This window comes from Stylophora pistillata, chromosome 13 (assembly GCF_964205215.1).
Source record: "Stylophora pistillata chromosome 13, jaStyPist1.2, whole genome shotgun sequence".
In the NCBI taxonomy this organism is placed as follows: domain Eukaryota; kingdom Metazoa; phylum Cnidaria; class Anthozoa; order Scleractinia; family Pocilloporidae; genus Stylophora; species Stylophora pistillata.
Genome location: NC_142531.1, coordinates 15071034 through 15089417, shown reverse-complemented (window position 1 = coordinate 15089417; position 18384 = coordinate 15071034). Strand labels below are relative to the sequence as shown.

Sequence of the window (18384 nt, the reverse complement as noted above, 5' to 3'; positions counted from 1 at the left end):
GATATCACCGCTGATATTTTGTTTATGATCATATATAACAAATAGATATTCCATGATGCCGCGGGTCTGTACAATAACAGATCAAAGAAGACGGCAAAATGTGGTAAGAACATCCGTGACGCATTCGGCTGCGCCTCTGCGCCACTTTTTTGTTCTTACTACATTTTGACGTCATCGGTCATCTACTACTTATCAGACGTTCGGCAACGTGCAATTTACTTGTTAAAAATTTCACGGCCTTTTTCTAGGGGATTTACGAAATAGTTTTGAGAACAACGCCAGCCTCTGCAATGTTGCGCACGTTCCCTGTCACCAAAACACCTGGAACCAATACTTCACGACTGTTCTCCGCAAAATAGTATTTAATGGCGACTGTAAGTGACTACACTGGTATACAACTCTGCTAAATAAATTATATGATAATGGCTAACATAACACTTTTTTCGGAAATACAATACAATATAATATAAGGCTAACTTGGCGTCACATTTACAAATCGGTCATTGTTCAACCAGATATATTACATATAAACATTTCGGATTTCAAGTTTAAAAGTTTAGACAAGTTATCAGTAGAGTAAGAACTAAATGCGTCCGTTATTTTGTGTATGAATGAGAACGAATCGGTAACGTTCGGTGAAAAAATTTCGAAATGCGCGCGAGTATGTATAACAAGCATCTGCCATAGCCTTGACCGACTGAAAAGCACGTAAATAACTTCCATATCAAGGGAAGCACCCGATATAACTCTTCGGGTTTTTATAAATTAAGGGCCAAGCCTACATATACAGTAGTAAACCCGTTTACACTGGATAAAATACACCCCGTATACAAAATTGGACTTCTCTGAAAGCTATAAAACTAAATTTCGTTCATTTGATCACTTCAATAACTAAAAGCAGCTGGCTAGCTGAGCAGCGCTATCTTTTGGAACTGCTCCCTCGAGGCGAATTGTGTCCTTTGGCGATCTTTTTAAACATTTGTTTTCCTTTGGAAAAGATTCCCTTCTTCTTTTTGGGCGTGTCATCTGGAACGCTGTAAGTACCATTGGGTGAGTTATACTTGTCTGAGGAATCCACGGGAGACTCCTGAAAAAACAAATGTGACAGTTTTTGCTTACTTCATAATACGTAGTTACGCGACACGTTGATGTAGCGGAAGACAACTGACTCGTTTCCTTCCTTTAGCGGATGGCCACTTCCACTTGAAAACTTGAAAGGAGCTATGTCACGTTTTGTATATGTAAGTACATGTAAGAACAATCAGCTTGAGTTTTTCACGTTCGTGTCTCGCTTTGTTCAACCTGAAGGTAATTTTGTAGGTAATAAAAATAACATGCCACTGCTCCTTTAAAAAAAAGGTCAATGACGAACCGTGTTTTATTTGAAAAAAAAAATGGTTTTGGGGTAGAAAAGTTTGTATAGAAGAAATAACTCTGAAGGTTTGACGGTAATTTCAGCAGATTGTATTGTTTTCGACCACCAGTTCTGTGGTAAATGTAGTCATTGATGAATGAATCCCCGTCAAAAACAATGTTGCCAAAGTTTGTAGATGAACCTAAACAGCAAACCATCCCATTCCTGTAAAGAGCGTTTTAACATGCAGGTAATGAAGTTAACATTTCTGTTTAAAAGCCCCACTGTACACCCAATGAACAAAGCCGCTATTTTGTGGCCGAGAGCTCTCTATATTACTAATTATATATTTTTGTATATTTTTTGGTTAGGGTAGGGGTTGCATTACACAGGGCTAAAACAGGGTCCGATCTGGTTAAAACACGTTCGGAAATAGTTTACTCCTGTATATCACTATCGCGTGAACAAAATTGGATTACTCTTTTTAAAAAAAATTCAACTTTCGAGAGGTAAAATGACTATCAAGCGGGATAAAACATTTCGAGTAATAGAAACCGAGGAATTTCAGACAAAAGTAAACAAACCCTGTTTTAAAAGAAAGATGTTAAATTCAGTTTTGAATACTGCTACGGACAGCAGTCTGAATTCATAATCTTTTTTCACCCTGTCATAGCATGCGTAGAAATAAAATATTTTCACAGATACCGTACTGAGGAATAATTAGTTCAATGGTATGCATAAACACAAAAACAACAAAAGTAAACAAAACGTACGCGAAAAAACGGAAAGGGAAAACAATACCAAAGAACACGGTGAAAAGAAAACAATAGAAAATAAAGATTGGAAAAGTAAAAGTGAGTGAACGTAACAGAGAAGCCAAAATTAACAAAATGACACAAAAGAAAGCAAAGAAAAGTAAAAATATCAATACAAAGAAAAATATGGCGTTTCACTTTATAATAGACAGGCTAGTAATGTCTTTTTTTTTTAACTATTCAGCACGACATTTTATTCTAATGGTTACCAGCCTAGTTTTCTTGAGTGACTTCACAAGCAAGTATTGAAGTTTTCTGCCGTTCTCGTTAACGTTAAAGTTAATTCCCTACAACATGAAAAGTGTCTATAGTACTAACATAAATTGAGTTTTTCCTTGCCACTGTTCCAAGGTCGTTCTTCACTTCAGATAACAGTAAAATGCGAAGAGTCCTAGCGGTACGATAGTTAAAACACTTAACTGATAAGTACTGTTAGAAGGCTTCAGAACATCAACAGAACAGGGAAGAGTTATGTGAGAATTCAATCAAACACACTGGTACTATTTACGTGCAGTCAAAGGGAATCGATTGAGTAGGTTTAGCAAACCAACAACCAAGAACCAGATTATGCAGAATTAATTTCAGCTCTTCATCAGCCAATAAGGATATGTTGAGTTGCTTAGCAACGGGTCATGAATGAGAAGCCAAGGGCTTTCTTCGACTGCTTTTGATGAAAACGTCAATCTCGAAGGAATCTTTCGTGTCAATTTAAGGGCAAGTTGAGGGCAGAGTTAAATCAGTTGACTACATTAACGTGAACAGGTGTCACCGAAAAAAGGAAAGCCCAAGCGCAAGGAAAGAGGGAAGGAGCCATTCTAAGGGTAAAGAAGAAACATGCACAGAGATCCATCTGATAGGAAAGAATAAAAGAATAACATTACTGAGACTAACACAACACAACACAACACAACACAACACAAAAACAGGAGGAAGTAGTCATGGTTGAAACAGTAACAAAACTCAAGTCACGTGACTTACATAGCTGTCGTTACTTGTGTCGGGGTGAGACTCCTCCATCGGATCAGACAAACTTTCGAGAAAATTCGAAGGCACCAGTCCCCGAATTCCACGAAGCTCACCCTACAAAAACACAGGGTAAGAAACAAATTCTGTATAAACCAAGTTGCCTTACTACAAATTACAGGTCAGTGTTGAATCAATTTCCAATTGACAATAAAAAATAGTCCTAGGTCACTATGGTCTTGCTTTCTTCGCACTGTGATTGGTTCAGAAACCAGAGCCATCCCCTCAACCAATCAGATTGAAAACTAAAACCGTTCATGACTTGATCGCCCGCCTTTTCCCGCGCTTTAAGCAGTTTATTTATTTTTACTGAGCGTTCTCCTTGTCTCCCCGCGATATTTTCCTTTCTGCAGAGAGGGTTTTGTCATTACTTTGGTTCTACGGCACTTTATCGAAACGTACTCTGTAAATAAATCGTGATTGCATTGGTTCTGCTTAATTTGCTCTGTGATTGGTCAAGAAAACTCAAGCCACTCTTCAGATAAAATTAGGTGCCACACTTAGACTATCGTGACTTAGTTGATGCCATTCTCCTGCGCTTCAGGCACTTTGCTCTTACTGTGCGTTTCATTACATTCATGCGATATTTGGCTCTTTTCTTTAACACCCTTACGAAGATTTTAACTTTGGATTCACGCTACTTGATCGTTTTCACTAGTTCTGTGACGCACTTTTGAAGAAAGGATGACATATTGAGGTGAAATGAACCACCGTGGACCCAAAAGAGTACAATAATCTACCGATACTTGTTACTGCGCCACTTACTGTAAAGAAACCATCCTCGTCCATATCACCGTATACATAAATTATATCACCAACTCTAAACTTAAGTTCAACCTGACAAACAAGAACGAAAAGTGTAAGAAAAAACTGGAGACACAACTTTGCCACTCAAACCGTAACGAACGGTATGTAAATCTAATAGTGTAAAATTTATTTTACCAACGTAAACAAACATTACAACAATACACTACACTTCATTCAGCCGACGTAGATACTTGTTCAAATACACTGAGATCTCTTTCATTAGACCTTCACTCCAGCCAGAAAGGGCTGGTCGTCATAGAAAGGTGGCTGTCAAAATAAATAAGGTTGCAAAATAAGGAAAAAACTGAACTTCCAAATTGTAAGGACCAGAAGCGGTCATTTCAAGATGGACGTCGTATTACTGACACACAAACCAAAGTAACGAATGAGAATGCAAATCTTCTGTGTAAAACCTAGTCGCCTCATAACATTTTGAAGACTACCTGCGAGAGTCAAGTGGTGCATCATTTTCCTTCCAACCACCAATGAGATGATTCAGTTGTATGAAAGGAAAAAAAAAGTGTCCTGATCAACTGCTGTTCTTACCTCACTATCAGGGTTGGGCGACAGAGTCTGTGGATCATAATCAAACAGAGCTACCATTCTCCTGGGTGGCAGCTGATAATTGTCACTCGCTCTCGGGTCCTCAAATTCTTCGCCATCTTCTAGGATTACTTCCTCAAGCAATTTGTCAGACGCGTTAGAAGCGGCTTCGGTCTCCTCTGCACGGGAAGCTTTCTCGAGGGACTGGGGCTGAGTGTCAGATTCCTGGGTCATGCTCAGGTAAGGCGCCGTGACATTACTACCGGACTCTTCGTCGTCCAGAGGAACTTCTGATACCATGTTGAATGGAATATACCCCGCTTTCCCGTTCAGTTCGCCCCAGTAAAAGCCATCTTCATCCTTGTCGCCGTAAACCTGACAAAGTGAGCGATTAAACAATCAACCAAATTATGTGCGGCTATCATTTATGGGAGATTCCAGGAAATATTAACGAATTTGGCCGATATAAACAGCTTGTTGTCTAACGGGCTGCATATGAAGGCACTGGAAATCCAAACGGCTTCAGTCGTCAACAATAGTGTCAGCTCAAAGCCGGGAAAAAAAGAACTTTATTTACTTAGCGAATACACTTTGCACAACGCCTTAAAAATCAAAACTTTTGTGACAAAAGGAGTGCTTGACCTCATACTCGTCATCAAAATGAAAACTCCTACCTAATCTTACCAAGTCCCTCTTCCTACCTTTATCAAGTCTCCTTCATTGAACGTCAGCTCTTCCTCTTCAGCATCGGGATTCGGTGACATCGTAGCAGGGTCATAATCATAAAGGGCTAAGAACACACGCACTTGCTCCTCCGAAGCCCCTTCGCCCACGTATCCTTGATCAGAAGGCGCCTGTCCCTCCGCAGAGGGCGCAGCTTTGTCATACGCAGGATGTTGAGGTATTTCTTCCCGTGTCATTCCTTCCCCATACTGTCCATCCAGCGGAGTCAAACTCGTTTCTAATCCACCTCGGTCTGCCTCAGTGTCACTGTAGGTGATGTCGATGCCATCGTTGTCCACCAATTCTCCTTCGCTTTCTGAAAGCTTTATGTTATCCACAAGTCTGTAAGGTGAATCGTGAGCAGCGCTTGTTCTTAGCTGGTCACTGTTAGCTAAATATTTTCCAAAGCCTTGACTCTCAGACGTTTTATTGATGTTCACCGCCGAAGGACCTTCTCTTTGCGATACTTTACAACCGCTTTCGAAGTCGACGCGTCCTGACGATTGATCCCAAACTTGCTCATCGTCGAGTAAATCCATGACATCATCGTCGCTCTCGAAACCCTCGGAGGCCGAGTGTGAGCGCGGAAAATGTATCTCTTCCGACAAGTCTTCCTCGTCTTCTTCCTGAATTATGGAAAGCGGGGCCTGTTCGCTTGATTCACTTTCAAAGTCACTCTCGTCATACTCTAGTGGCCTAATGTAAGGCATTCTATCCTCGCTCTCCCTCCCCTCGGGACTTGTTCGTTGAATATTTTGCGCTTCTTCCAATGACTGTCCTAATTCTTCCATGTCCAGGTCACTTTCTAAAGACGTTCCGCTCTCCTTTCTAGTTCTTGAAGAATTCTCTTGCGTTTCTGACACTTCTTCGCCAGAAAGCGCTTGTTTTTCTTCAACAAACTGTTGCTCGTCCTCGGGAGCTCCGGTTTCCGCTTCGATGTCATCGTTACTCTAAACACAAGAATCACAGGACATGTAATTTCCCTCACAACTTCAGTAAGTAATTCGGTAACCCGTGACAAGTTATCTTTACTATTATGAGAGACCAAGCCAGAATTACCCCTTGTAATATCAAGTAGATAAGTGATGAAAATAGAGAATAAATATAAAATCAGAGGATTATTAACTAAATCAATAGCAAATTCTCAGTACTAAAAGCATACGAATTATGAGGCAGACAGTGAGAAGAATTACGAATGAGATCTTTGAAGTGAAAGGCTCATCCAATTTACAAGAAATGTATGATACTCAGAACGAAGAATTACATGACCAGATGTTGTGAGTTGAAAGCGACGGTGCTCTAACCGAAGGCTTACGAATAAACGTTTGAAGTCGTTGGTCAAACAACCACCGTAATAAAAAAAAAACATTCATATATTTCTTCCAACAGAGTATGCTGGTATTGCCCCTTTCAACGTAGAAAATGGTAAGATTAAAGAAAGATTATTTGCGATGTTTGCTCTACACTTCTGCTGATTATCTTATACGCTTCACAGACCAATGCTTACAGTAAATGCTTAGAATACATGGATGGTCAGGCGAAATCATCAAACACAGTCGACATATAAATCCGCAAAGAGATTTCCCTTTTAATTTAACCGCCTCCCGGTTAGCTCAATTGGTTGAGCGCCGGACTGCTGTGCGGGAGGTCGAGGGTTCAAGCCCCGGCCGGACCAACACTCAAGGTCTTAAAATAACTGAGGAGAATGTGCTACCTTTCTATAACATCAAGAAATGGATAGACATTCTAGTCTTCTCGGATAAGGACGAATAAACCGGAGGTCCCGTCTCCTGCATCTATTAATTAGTTAATTTGGTTAGGCAGGGAACGTTAAAGAACCCACTCACGAGATAACTGTGATGTGGTCTGGCCTGTTTACTGGGAATTGGGGGGGAGGGGGCATCTTGATTCAGATTGTAAACTGCTTAGCAGTCTGGTAAAGTCCCCCGCACAGTGTTGTAAAGCGCCATGAGCTCAGGATATGAGCGCTATATAAATAAAAGTTATCATTATTATTATTATTGTTTCCATCTAGTTCGAGAAATCAGTGCTCCAGTTTTCTACTATAGGTTGTTAAACGAACCACGTACCAAAGAAAACACACAAAAAAAAGAAATAAAAACCCAACTTTCCGTCAACAACTAAAACATTAAGAGAAGCAAATAGGTACCTCTTCAAGCCGTTGATATCCTTGTTCTTCCACATTCACTACAGTCTTTGTGTGAACAGCTGGCTCCTTATCGTCCGAATCGTCTGGTATACAAATCTCAACTTCTTCATCGTCTTCGTCTTCGTCTTCGTCTTCGTCTTCAGATCCACTTCTTCCTTCGCTTTTCGTGATACTATCCGCAGTTTCTGATTCATCTTCGGCCTCGTATTTCCATACAACCGGTTCTCCCTTGGTTCGGGGCTGCGCAAGAGGACCAGAATCGTCCTTAGTATGTTTGGCAATGTCTTCAACTAAAACTACCTGTGGCTGACCATTCTCGCCCATACTGAAGCGTCTTACGCTATCGGCTCGTTCTCTTGAACCGTCAGAAACCAGCTCACCATTCGCCAAGTTAGCTGAGCCTTCGTGGCTTTCGTAATCTTCGACAGCAGATATTTCTAGCAACATATCATTTCTCTGTGATACCTGCTCAGTTTCTTTGGGTTTTATAACCTGATTTACCTTGAAGTTAAACATATCTACGGGCAGGGCAACTTCATTTGAATCCGCTGACTCGCCCTCACAAGACTGAGTTCTGACAATAACACGAAGATCACCGCTGTCACTTCTCTTGCTCGCCCGTTCGACCATCCATGACACGGCTGTCACGCAATCTGCTGTAGGAGATGTGACTTCCGTACATAGAAAGCCGTTGATGTAAACTTTGTATCCTGTCACGCGAGCGCCGTTTGAGGTACCTTTGTTTGTAATTGTCACTGGAATCCAGTTGACATCAAGTGAGTTTGATTGGCCTGGGGTAGCTTCCACATCGAGAGGGGGATCTGGCAGACCTTGAAAAAATAGCAATAGCTAAGTACACAGCCAGGGTACATAGCAAGGGTACACCCATACGCGAAAAAACTGCCTGTGAGGATCTTCATTAATTCATTATCTAAGGAAAATTTAAAAATCATCATTGTATTCACCGCATTCATTAACAAAAGACGCCGGAAAAAATGGATTGTGAAGCCATTCTCAGTCTCCTTACAGGCAACGTCAATTCTACGAACACTATTGAAGCAGATTAAGTGATTCTAAAAGGCGCTATTTCATTTTAGGACTAGACAGTGATTGACATCGATGTCAGGTTGGTCAACTTTCACGATATCACTGAAGCGGAGATCCCAGTATGAAAAACTGTATTTCTCAGCCCAGTGTAAGGTGTGGAACAAGAACTTAACATAGAGCGATATCATAAATTCCTTCGATATGAGCACACACTTCAAGTTCTCCTTGGAAAGCCCACTAGTCAAGGCTAAAAGAGGTAGAAGTAATAAAGCACTATTGATAAACTGCTCTGGTTCTACTTTGCTTCGCTCGGTGATGGGTCAAATATCTCGCGCCATCCTTTCGATCAATCATGCGCAGAATTAAAAATAATCGCAACTTGGTCCTTCGCTCCTCTGGCAACCCGGTTGTTTCTTGCCTCTTGCGGTATTTCCCTTGGTTCTAACCAGTCGTTGTTAGTCCGACAACACCCAATCAAAAAGTGCTCCGGCACCCTGCTATTTAAAAATATCACTATTTAGAAAAGGTTTCTTAACCTACCTCCTGGTTCAGTTCTAAATCCTGCTTCAGCTGTCAACAGATCGACTTCGATATCCCCTTCACGATCGGCAATTGACACTCGCTTGGGATCCTTGGCACGTATATGAACCTTATACAACTGATCCGGTTCAAGATTACTGATTGTGTGCTGGAAGGTTCCAGGGCGAACTGTTCTATAGAGGTCCCCATTGAGAAGGATTTCGTGGCTCAATGAACTGTTGCCAGGCGACCACTCAATCTTCGCTGACGTGGGAGAAATGCACGTGACATGCACGTGACTGGGAGCAAAGTTTGCGTCTAAAGCAAGAAAACAAAGAGTTGGGAAAAACTTGACGAACCTTAAGAGAAAAATGAAGGATAAACTTAACCACGAGGATTCCCTATTCCCATTTAATCCGACTTGTCGATGTGCTAAAGCAGGGCTCGACACTAACGGTAGCCAACTAGCCAGACTAGTGGTTTTCGATTTCCACTAGCCAGTTTAAGCCATTACTCCGAACGTTTAACTGTTGCATAGAGCTAACTTTGCCAATAGTCACTACAGCTGAGCGGTCTGATGATTCCTCTCCCTGGGTTGTGATGGTGCGTACAGAGATGCGGTATGTCTGATGCAAGAAGAAAACAAAAAACTTCAACTTTGGCCTGTAACTCTCAGAAGCAACTAAAATGAAATTTATAAAGGCTGATAGTTTCGAAAGAAACTGTTTGGGGCTGCGTCGGTGGGAGTAACGAAATAATTTGGATATATCAACAAAGTTGAAATGGTAAATTGGCCACCGTAATGATTACAAAAGCTGACGTTTCGAGCGTTAGCCCATTCGCTCCGACGAAGGGCTAACGCTCGAAACGTCAGCTTTTGTAATCATTACGGTGGCCAATTTACCATTTCAACTTTGTTGATATATCCAAATTAAAATGAAATTTGCCTTTACGAAATCAATGCATCATCATGTAATTAAGTAATACAAAGCACATTTTTTAGGGCTCTATAACGTGATAAAGCCACGCGGGATGTTATGAGAACATGAGAAAAGCTTCTTAATCACAAGCTGAACTGGAATTCATGTTGAAACTAGAAAACATTTCAAAAAGAGAGCTTGAACCTAAATACCTCCCTTCGTTTTCTTATTGCCCTTTCCTCTACTACTGAAAATAATCGACACGTACACACACATTCAGCAACTTCCCGAAATTGAAAACTATTCAACTCCAGTCAATAGTTTACTGCACTATCATTTCCGTTCATGTGCAATAGAAGAATAGTTGAATCTTACCTCCTGGGGGTCAATATCTTCCAGAAGCGCCTTAGTCTTGTTGCTTCCTTTGATCATAAGTCGTAGCTCTCCATTCGCATACACACCATAACCTTTCACTTGGTCTGCAGACAAATCAGCGGGTTTCCAGCTTAGGAGCACGCTCCGGGTAAACTGACGCTCAAGGTGGAGTCGCCTTGGGGAGGGAACTCCTGAGATAACAAAGTAGGACACAAAGAAATCAGTGTCAAAGCAGCTGCATGTCCAAACATACTTCTGTGAAGGGGTAAGTTTGTTGATAAACGGTGGTGCTGTGTCAGGGGGGGGGGGGGGTTTACAAGATCATTTGGTTTTAGCAACTGAGTTGATAATGTAAGGTGACGTTTCGAGCTTTAGCCCTTCGTTAGAGCGAAAGACGGGACTGACTCCCGAAACGACTGCTTTAGAAACTCTTTTCGTTGGCTAAATTACATTATCAACTCAATTCATAAAAACCGAATCATCTTGTAATACATATAAGAGGCTTGTTTAAAACAACGCATTGTTCCCATTTAGGCATCTCAACCCATCGCAATTGTTCGGTTTCCTCTCTTGCTTCAAGTAGAAAATAGCTCTGAATGTAAAAATTAACTACTACGATATACCCAGATAAATAATTATGCAACAGGGAGGGTAGTCCACAGCACGGCCTAACAATGGCATGACTTACTGCGAGGCATTATATCAATCTCGTCACTCGTGATTCCATCCTGGTTAAATTCAGTTTCTTTCGAACCATCCTGTTCATCAAATTCATTTTCAGAGTCATGTTCCCCTTCTGATTCCTCCTGCATATCCTCTTCATCTTCTTCCTCAATGTCCTGTAGTCCAACATCGGGGATGTGTTCCACTGACAAGCGTAACGCACGATGAAGTTTACCTGACGTGACAAACAAAAAAATGTCACGCACTAATCACAAACAAAGCATTAGGCTATAGGAATGCATTTAATTTTATACCTGGAAGTACCAATAAAATTGTAATAAGAAAAAGCCGGTATTGATATGTTTAAAGCGTGTTTACATTGAACAATTTACTTTCTGTGCGGAAGTAACTTAAATCCTGCATCTTTAAAAGAGAACGTAGCAACATTTACTCACTTAAAAGCGAATGTACCAAAAACTACCAAAAAAAATTGCTTAATAGTTATAGAGATGACCATCAAAATGGTAACTTCTTTAATTTAAAGAAGATTTTCTCTAATGATAATTTGCTCTTCGTACCTTCAGGAAAAAGTGGTTATCAAGTAACACTTTTAAAATATTATCCACAATTCTGTTTTTTCCCTTCAAACTGTCCTATCAAATTACATTTTTGGGGAATGTACTCTTTGAGAAATGTGTTTTGATTTAAACGTTTATTGTTTAGTTGATGCGTAAAGGTACTGTTTTCTTACAAAATCTTAAAAGGCTACGTTAAATAAAATTAACATGAGATTTATAAAGCAGTCTATTGACTGCCAGAGATTACCAGAGAACTTAAGCATGCGCACTGGTTTCATCTGCCGCTCGCCATTTTCTCCCGGCATTGCAAGTTCGGTTTCTCCACCTTCCGAGAAGCTTTCCTCTTCTGATATCAGCAATATAGGTATCGTTAGTTTTAGAGCACGTATGAGCAAACAAGCGTATGAAGAACATTATATGAACAACCCAGGAGTGACTGGACAAAACTATTTAAGGATAGGACACCTCGGCGGTGACATTAAGCAAATCGAGTTAGTGAGCGCCGTAAAACAGATCATTATTCACAACGTTTCAAATGGTTATTGTTATCATCTTTGTTAAGGTTAGATTAACTTTACTCTTTTCTGTTTCTTTTATACCGCTACTTTGGTTAGACGACAGTTACAAATAATTTAGGGTCTTGAAACATTTTTTTAAAAAGCAGGACTGTTATTGTCGGTGAAGAAGTTAGAAAATTAACTTCGAACAAAAAACAGTTTAAGTTATTTTCAGTTTTTTTTTTCCTTCTTTCTTTTTTTAGACTCTCTTTGTAATTGAAAAAAAAAATGTAGTTACCATCTGTTTCTTCTTCATCACTGCTGTCTAGTATTTCATCTGAAAGTTAAAGTACCAAACAAACATGCTTGTCAATGTTACGCTGTTCAAACCAGTGTCCACACTAATCCTGGGTTAACTGCTCACAAACTAACTAAACATTTCAATAGCAATTAAAAATGGATTACGACAAATCGTGCTTTCAACACCTGAATCAAACATAACATACATCGATAAACGTATTTTCAAAACGTTTTATTGGTACATCAGGCTCTCCTAAACAAAACGATACTTTAAAAAGTGAAATGTAGGTCATGGAATGCAACAACAAGATCATAGAATGTGGAGTGTCAAAGAAACCGGACAGTTATTTACAATACAGTAACAGACATTACTTTTTTTGAGTAGAAAACAGACCATAGAAGACTGAGAGAGACTGAGAGAGACTGAGAGAGAGAGAGAGAGAGAGAGAGAGAGAGAGAGAGAGAGAGAGAGAGAGAGAGAGAGAGAGAGAGAGAGAGAGAGAGAGAGGAGAGAGAGAGAGAGAGAGAAGAGAGAGAGAGAGAGAGAGAGAGAGAGAGAGAGGGAGAGAGAGAGAGAGAGAGAGCGCCAGCTTGCCGGCAAGCCAAAAACAAGTAAACTGACACCACCATACCAATTCCTTCCCCAGTGCCATTCATCATCAAATTCATTTCACTTTCATCTGAAAAGCAAATAGCCAAACACTTTTGTAACCTCTATCCAAAACTTTTAATTACAACATGATTTAAGTGCAGAGTGAACATCGTAACGTCTGTTTACATCAAATGATACTACAGGTGCTACATAACGTTATCAACGAATCAATTTACTAAGTAAGTGAAAACTTTATTCAAACACGGTGTTTCCTTTCAGGTACAATGTCTCAAAAGATTAAACTAACTAAGAAAAGGCTAACTACCGGTAATAAAATCGATAAACCTGCTTCAAAGGAATGCCGTTTAAATGTAAGATAGTGCTAGATGATCTCGCTTTGGAAAGTGTGGTTTTTCAATTTCATTTTGAAATTAGTGAGAGAACTCGCTTATTTTATCTCTTAATTAAGGCAGGTTATTCCATGACATAGCCCCGCTATAGCTAAAACTTCGCTTACAATTATTATTATAACATAACCAAAGTAAAGCGCGCGCTCTGTTTGGTCAATTAAGCGTCCCTCATTTGCCCATGGGTGGACGCTGCTGACGTGAGCAAATGCAAAGACTATTTTTCCGCGCGCGCTTGTTTTTTCTGGTCGCGTAAGATTTGTTAAATAAAAGGGAACTCTTTAGCTACAATTTATCAATGTTATGTTATAAAACAAATGGTAAACACCACAGCGTACACTATTGAGTTATGGATGCACTTGAGAGGTTTGCTAAGCACTCAAGAAGCTAGAGTCGCTCTCGGCTATCGCCTCGAGCGACTCTTACGCTTCTTTCGTGCTTAGCAACCTCCCGCGTGCATCCATAACTCAATAGTGTACGCTGTGGTGTTTACCATTTGTTAAGTGTGAGGCTGTGAGATGGATATCTTACATTCAGCATTTCAGGGCTTCATTACGAGGACAAAAGCGACAACTGACAAGTTATTCGGAGTCTGGTTGTTTAGGGTGTTATACATCCGAGCCGGGTTGTTCAAAGCCGAGTTCAGATAACCTAGGGTAAGCGTGATGTTTGAATTCATATATGAAAGCTTAGAAAGCAAATTCAGGCTATTTCATGCTGTCTATAATTTTATAAGTGAGTGCTTATAAAAGAGTTAGTTCTTGTTAACCGAGCGGGAGGTCTGTATGGGAGAATCTTGACCGAGGTCGCCAGTACAGACCGAATGCAGTGAGGTCTGTACCAGCGACCGAGGTCAAGATTCTCCCGTACAGACCGACCTAGCTAGGTTAATAAGATGTTTATTATATGGCTGTGTCTTATATGCCAATTTTTTATATTCTTTGTACCTTTTTTTTCTAGGCCGGTCTAGATGCCGGTCTAGATGGGAAAATCTAGACCACTTTCAATGTTGATTTCAACCAATCAAATTCGTGAATTCGGTAGTACCCAGTCCTCGTGAGACACAGCCATATAATAATTAACAACTATTCACAGAAGTGGAGGTGGTTAGTTGTAGATATTTACCGAGCCGCGAAGCGGCGAGGTAAATATTCACCGCTAACCACCGACACTGAGGTGAATAGTTGTTTTGGTATATACTAAAACAGTGAGATAATATACACCACCAAGGATTGATTTTAATTCATACATTCCAGCAACGATTCCAACATTTTCCCGCTCGTAACGATCCAACGCGGCTCGGATCGCGGTAGGTGATTTTTTGTTGTAAACTTGCCGTCTCGTTTTGTCGCTGACAGATAAAATTTCTGAAGACATTTGTTTAGCTCTGGTGGCGACATTTCTTCAAATGGTGTTGCAAACTCTTTCTGTATTTGAAACCATTCTGTAAAAATTCCATTTAACTTTGATTTTCAAGTGAACAAGTGAGGTTACGCAAGATTAATTTGCATTTGTAAACAAAACCTTTTTCATTGGTTTTTATCGATAAACTCCCGGTTATCATTACCTTTAAACACGGCCAAACCAAATTTAGTCGCTTTCTGTGTTTTCAGGGACTGCTTCGTCGTTATTTGAGTGATTTCTTCGCTTGTCACGGATGCAAACCGGCACGCCATTTTTTCCCGAGTTGCTCGGAGGTAAATAGCGAAGGATATTCGGAGTTTGACTAGCCAATCAGAGCGCGCCTTCGACGCTATCCACTGTTTTAGTATATACTCATAGAGAATATTAACCGAGAAAATGCTTTCGAATAAAAGGAAATGAAACTCAGATTAATTTAACCTCGGGTTAATACTAATCGACCTTCGAACAGCCCAGCTAGGCCCAGTAATTTCTGAACAACTTGATTAATTGATACTCTTAATTAAGCTGCTCTTACCTGCGACTTTCTCCACAAAGTTGGAAGGTACAAATCCTCTCTGGCCATTCATCAATTCACCCAAAAAGTACCCATCCTATTATTCAGAAAAAAAAAAATAACCATTGGAAAAGATTTTACTTTCTATATTCCAATTCGAAAGCTGGCGACAAGTCTGCAAGGGGTCTGCCACTGATAAACCCAGATCCCCCGGGTAAACCTATCCCCGACTCGTCCCAACTCTTCCCGCGGGCGGCGAAATGCGCGTTCAGCCGCGGTAACAATAAGGGCCTGCTCGCAGTCTAGGTTATCCTGCGATTGACAAGCATCCCATCCAAGGTTGAAAATCTATAATCCACACTTCGTGCTGCATACACCTGGATAAGCTCCAGCAAGATTGGTCCATAGGTTGTGCGCCAACTTTATCTATATTTCACCATAAGGCCTGGCACCTCTCATGCTTCAAAGTTCAAAGGTGCACGCAGTTCATGACATGTATTCCCTTACCTCATCCATCTCGCCAAAGACATACAAATAATCTCCAGCCTGGAATGCCAGCTCCATATCAGGATTCTCATTTGGCGAGTATTGCTGAGGGTCATAACTGTACCTTGCTATATAGACAGCAAGTTTCTCTTGTATAGCTGGATCTGCATCACTGTTGTCTCCTTCAAGGTATTTCGTGTCCAGTACCTCCTCTTCAGCATTGAATCTATTGTTGGTATCTGTTGTAATGTCCTCACTGCTTGCTGGCTTGGCATTATGCACATTCAGTTTACCTGATGGTAATCAAATTGATTGTCATCCGTACATTACAAATATAGTCCTAATAATGCTAATGATAATAATAATAATAATAATAATAATAATAATAGTAACATTAATAATACAAGGTAGTTGTAATAATAACAGTAGTACTAATAACAATAGAATTTAACAGTAGACATTCTGTGAGCTGGCTCTTCCTGTCTACTGTTTCCAGGTCAAGTTGGAATTTAGAATGTTGCTTTTTGTGGAGAGGAAACTGGAGGACCTGGAGAAAAACCCATTGGAGCAAGCAACAAACAAACAAACAACAACCACAACCCATATGTGAAGCCAGGATCTGGAAATCGAACTGAAGAATTGATGGGTGGTGAGTGCTCTCACTACTACGCCATTCCTGCTCTCCAGAGCCCACTCCTCCCACTGTACTGTTCTTGTTTTGGCCAAAAGCTAAAAATCAATCCTGACATGGCTTATGGGCAAGTAGTGATTGTCTTAAAAAGGAGACAGATCTTTCCTTACTTAAAAAGAAACCAGCAAGTATAAAGGATATTTCATACATGAACATACTGAGATTTACACTGTGAAGTACTATCGTTCGTGTCTCTGATTGGACAATCGTTGGATTTTCACAGTCGTTTGCTTTCAATCTTTGAAATGTGTTGGTCAGTAAGGAAAAATCTCAGTATGTATGAAATAAAAACGTCAAACTGTGGAAAGTGCTTCAATCATTCCTAATCACTCAAAAAATGAACGAGTGAGTGCAGCGAATGAGTAAAGTTTTTTGATGCTTTGTAACTTGTGAATAAAAATGGTTTGCACTCAAACTCACCAATAGGTTGCAGTGCAGAGTGCTCGGGCTGTTCATCTTCAGGAGCAGAGCTGTCTGGCTGATTATCCTCCAAGTCACCTAGGTCTCCTTCAGCCATGCTGGCCATATCTTGACTGGCCTCGCTGCAGGCTCTTTCCCTTGTACTGATGGAGCTGCTGGTATCTTCACCTGCTTCTGCTTGATCAATGCGCCAATGCAAGTCATCAAAATCCACCTCTGGTCTTTCTGGTTTCTCATCTTTTTCCTGGTCATCCCTTAGATCCTCGTATGCTTTTTCTAACAAAAAAAAAATGGAATTAAAAAAATACAATGACTCCTTGCTTAACCTGTGTTTAAAAGGAGCAACACAACATCATGCAAATTGTAAATAATTGGTTGAATGCACTAAACTTAATCACTGAGCAGTAGTCTACAACCATCTTTGTACACAAGGTTGATGGTGAGCCCTTCTCAATGGCTGAATTTCGACATACCAAAACACTCTTCATTTTCCCCTCCATTAGCAGGAAGTCAGAAACAAGGCTGACAACAGGCATTTTGAAAACACAATGCGAATCATGCTTAAATCAAAATGACATACCGCTGATTGGATCATCTTCACTATCAGATGCTGCTAGCTGATTAATTCTTGAAGCCAGTGACTCTAATATATCCTCTGATGCTGGAGCTGCAGAACCTTTAGTGCTTGCCTCTTCTCTTCCTACAGGTTGTGGCTTGCTAGAGTTGATGTGGGGAGAACCTACCTTTGCTTCATAAGTAGCAGACTTGGTTGGCATGATCTGAGATGACAGTACATCTGTAGCATCACTAGTAAGTTTGCAAAGTGGTTGTGGACTTTCTTCAAGTGAAGGCTGACCTTTGATTGCAATGCCTGTGGTTTTGTACAATTGAATTATGTTAGGGGAAGGACACAGCACTCTTAAAGACCAACCTCTAAAAGTTAAGCCATTCTGTTGATCTTTTACCTTTAACTTCCACAACAGCTGGAATTTCTTTGTTTACTGTTTCAAGTGTAGTCTGAGTTGATCGGTGACAAATTTCTTCTTTTCTTCTATTACTGTTTCTTTCCATCTGTTTCAATTCCTCCATCTCTTTTTTGAGGTTAATATTGTTCTTTTCAGCCTCAATACACTTCTGTTCCAAACTACACACAGTATCTTCTAGTGATGTCACAGCCATCTCATGAGCTCGGTTGGCTTCCTCCTGGATCTGTATTAAAAAATAGGATGTATATTAAGTTCTAATTTAAGTTTGAGGGTTTCCCCCATTCTCCAGTTTTCTTAGCTACATGTACACAACATGAACACGCTATATGCCAACTTTGCATTGAGCATGTAAATTTACTTAACAACTAGAATTTATGAGAACAGACCATAACTTTGTACTTTACTTCAAACAGTTACTGCTACATTTACATTTCAAATAGTATGCAAAAAAAGATTTGGTACAGAAATGAGGTACATTGTGCTATGAGCAGTATTACTGCTGATCATGTAGTCTACTTATCTGGGTGAGAGTAGACCAGTAAAGGACTGT

At 40.3% G+C, this 18384-nt stretch overlaps 1 protein-coding gene across 5 annotated transcripts in view; it reads right to left on the bottom strand.

The window, feature by feature from the left end:
• Positions 1 to 344: 344 nt before the first annotated feature.
• Positions 345 to 18384, bottom strand: part of LOC111321838 (RIMS-binding protein 2) — a 34460-nt gene continuing 16420 nt past the window's right edge. For 3 of the 5 annotated variants that reach the window (XM_088743865.1, XM_088743866.1, XM_088743869.1), the window contains 18 exons: positions 17814 to 18057; positions 17429 to 17719; positions 16849 to 17124; positions 15759 to 16030; positions 15273 to 15348; positions 12967 to 13014; positions 12333 to 12371; positions 11785 to 11883; positions 10985 to 11194; positions 10297 to 10487; positions 9548 to 9627; positions 9023 to 9321; positions 7436 to 8265; positions 5244 to 6215; positions 4546 to 4917; positions 3958 to 4029; positions 3148 to 3249; positions 345 to 1087 (listed from right to left, as the gene is read on the bottom strand). In XM_088743865.1, the coding sequence (XP_088599991.1) occupies positions 920 to 1087; positions 3148 to 3249; positions 3958 to 4029; positions 4546 to 4917; positions 5244 to 6215; positions 7436 to 8265; positions 9023 to 9321; positions 9548 to 9627; positions 10297 to 10487; positions 10985 to 11194; positions 11785 to 11883; positions 12333 to 12371; positions 12967 to 13014; positions 15273 to 15348; positions 15759 to 16030; positions 16849 to 17124; positions 17429 to 17719; positions 17814 to 18057 (4641 nt within the window). In that variant the 3' untranslated portion in view covers positions 345 to 919. Of the gene's footprint in view, positions 1088 to 2487; positions 2561 to 3147; positions 3250 to 3957; positions 4030 to 4545; positions 4918 to 5243; positions 6216 to 7435; positions 8266 to 9022; positions 9322 to 9547; positions 9628 to 10296; positions 10488 to 10984; positions 11195 to 11784; positions 11884 to 12332; positions 12372 to 12966; positions 13015 to 15272; positions 15349 to 15758; positions 16031 to 16848; positions 17125 to 17428; positions 17720 to 17813; positions 18058 to 18384 lie in introns of all 5 variants that reach the window. The other 2 variants (XM_088743868.1, XM_088743867.1) reach the window with 2 other exon arrangements.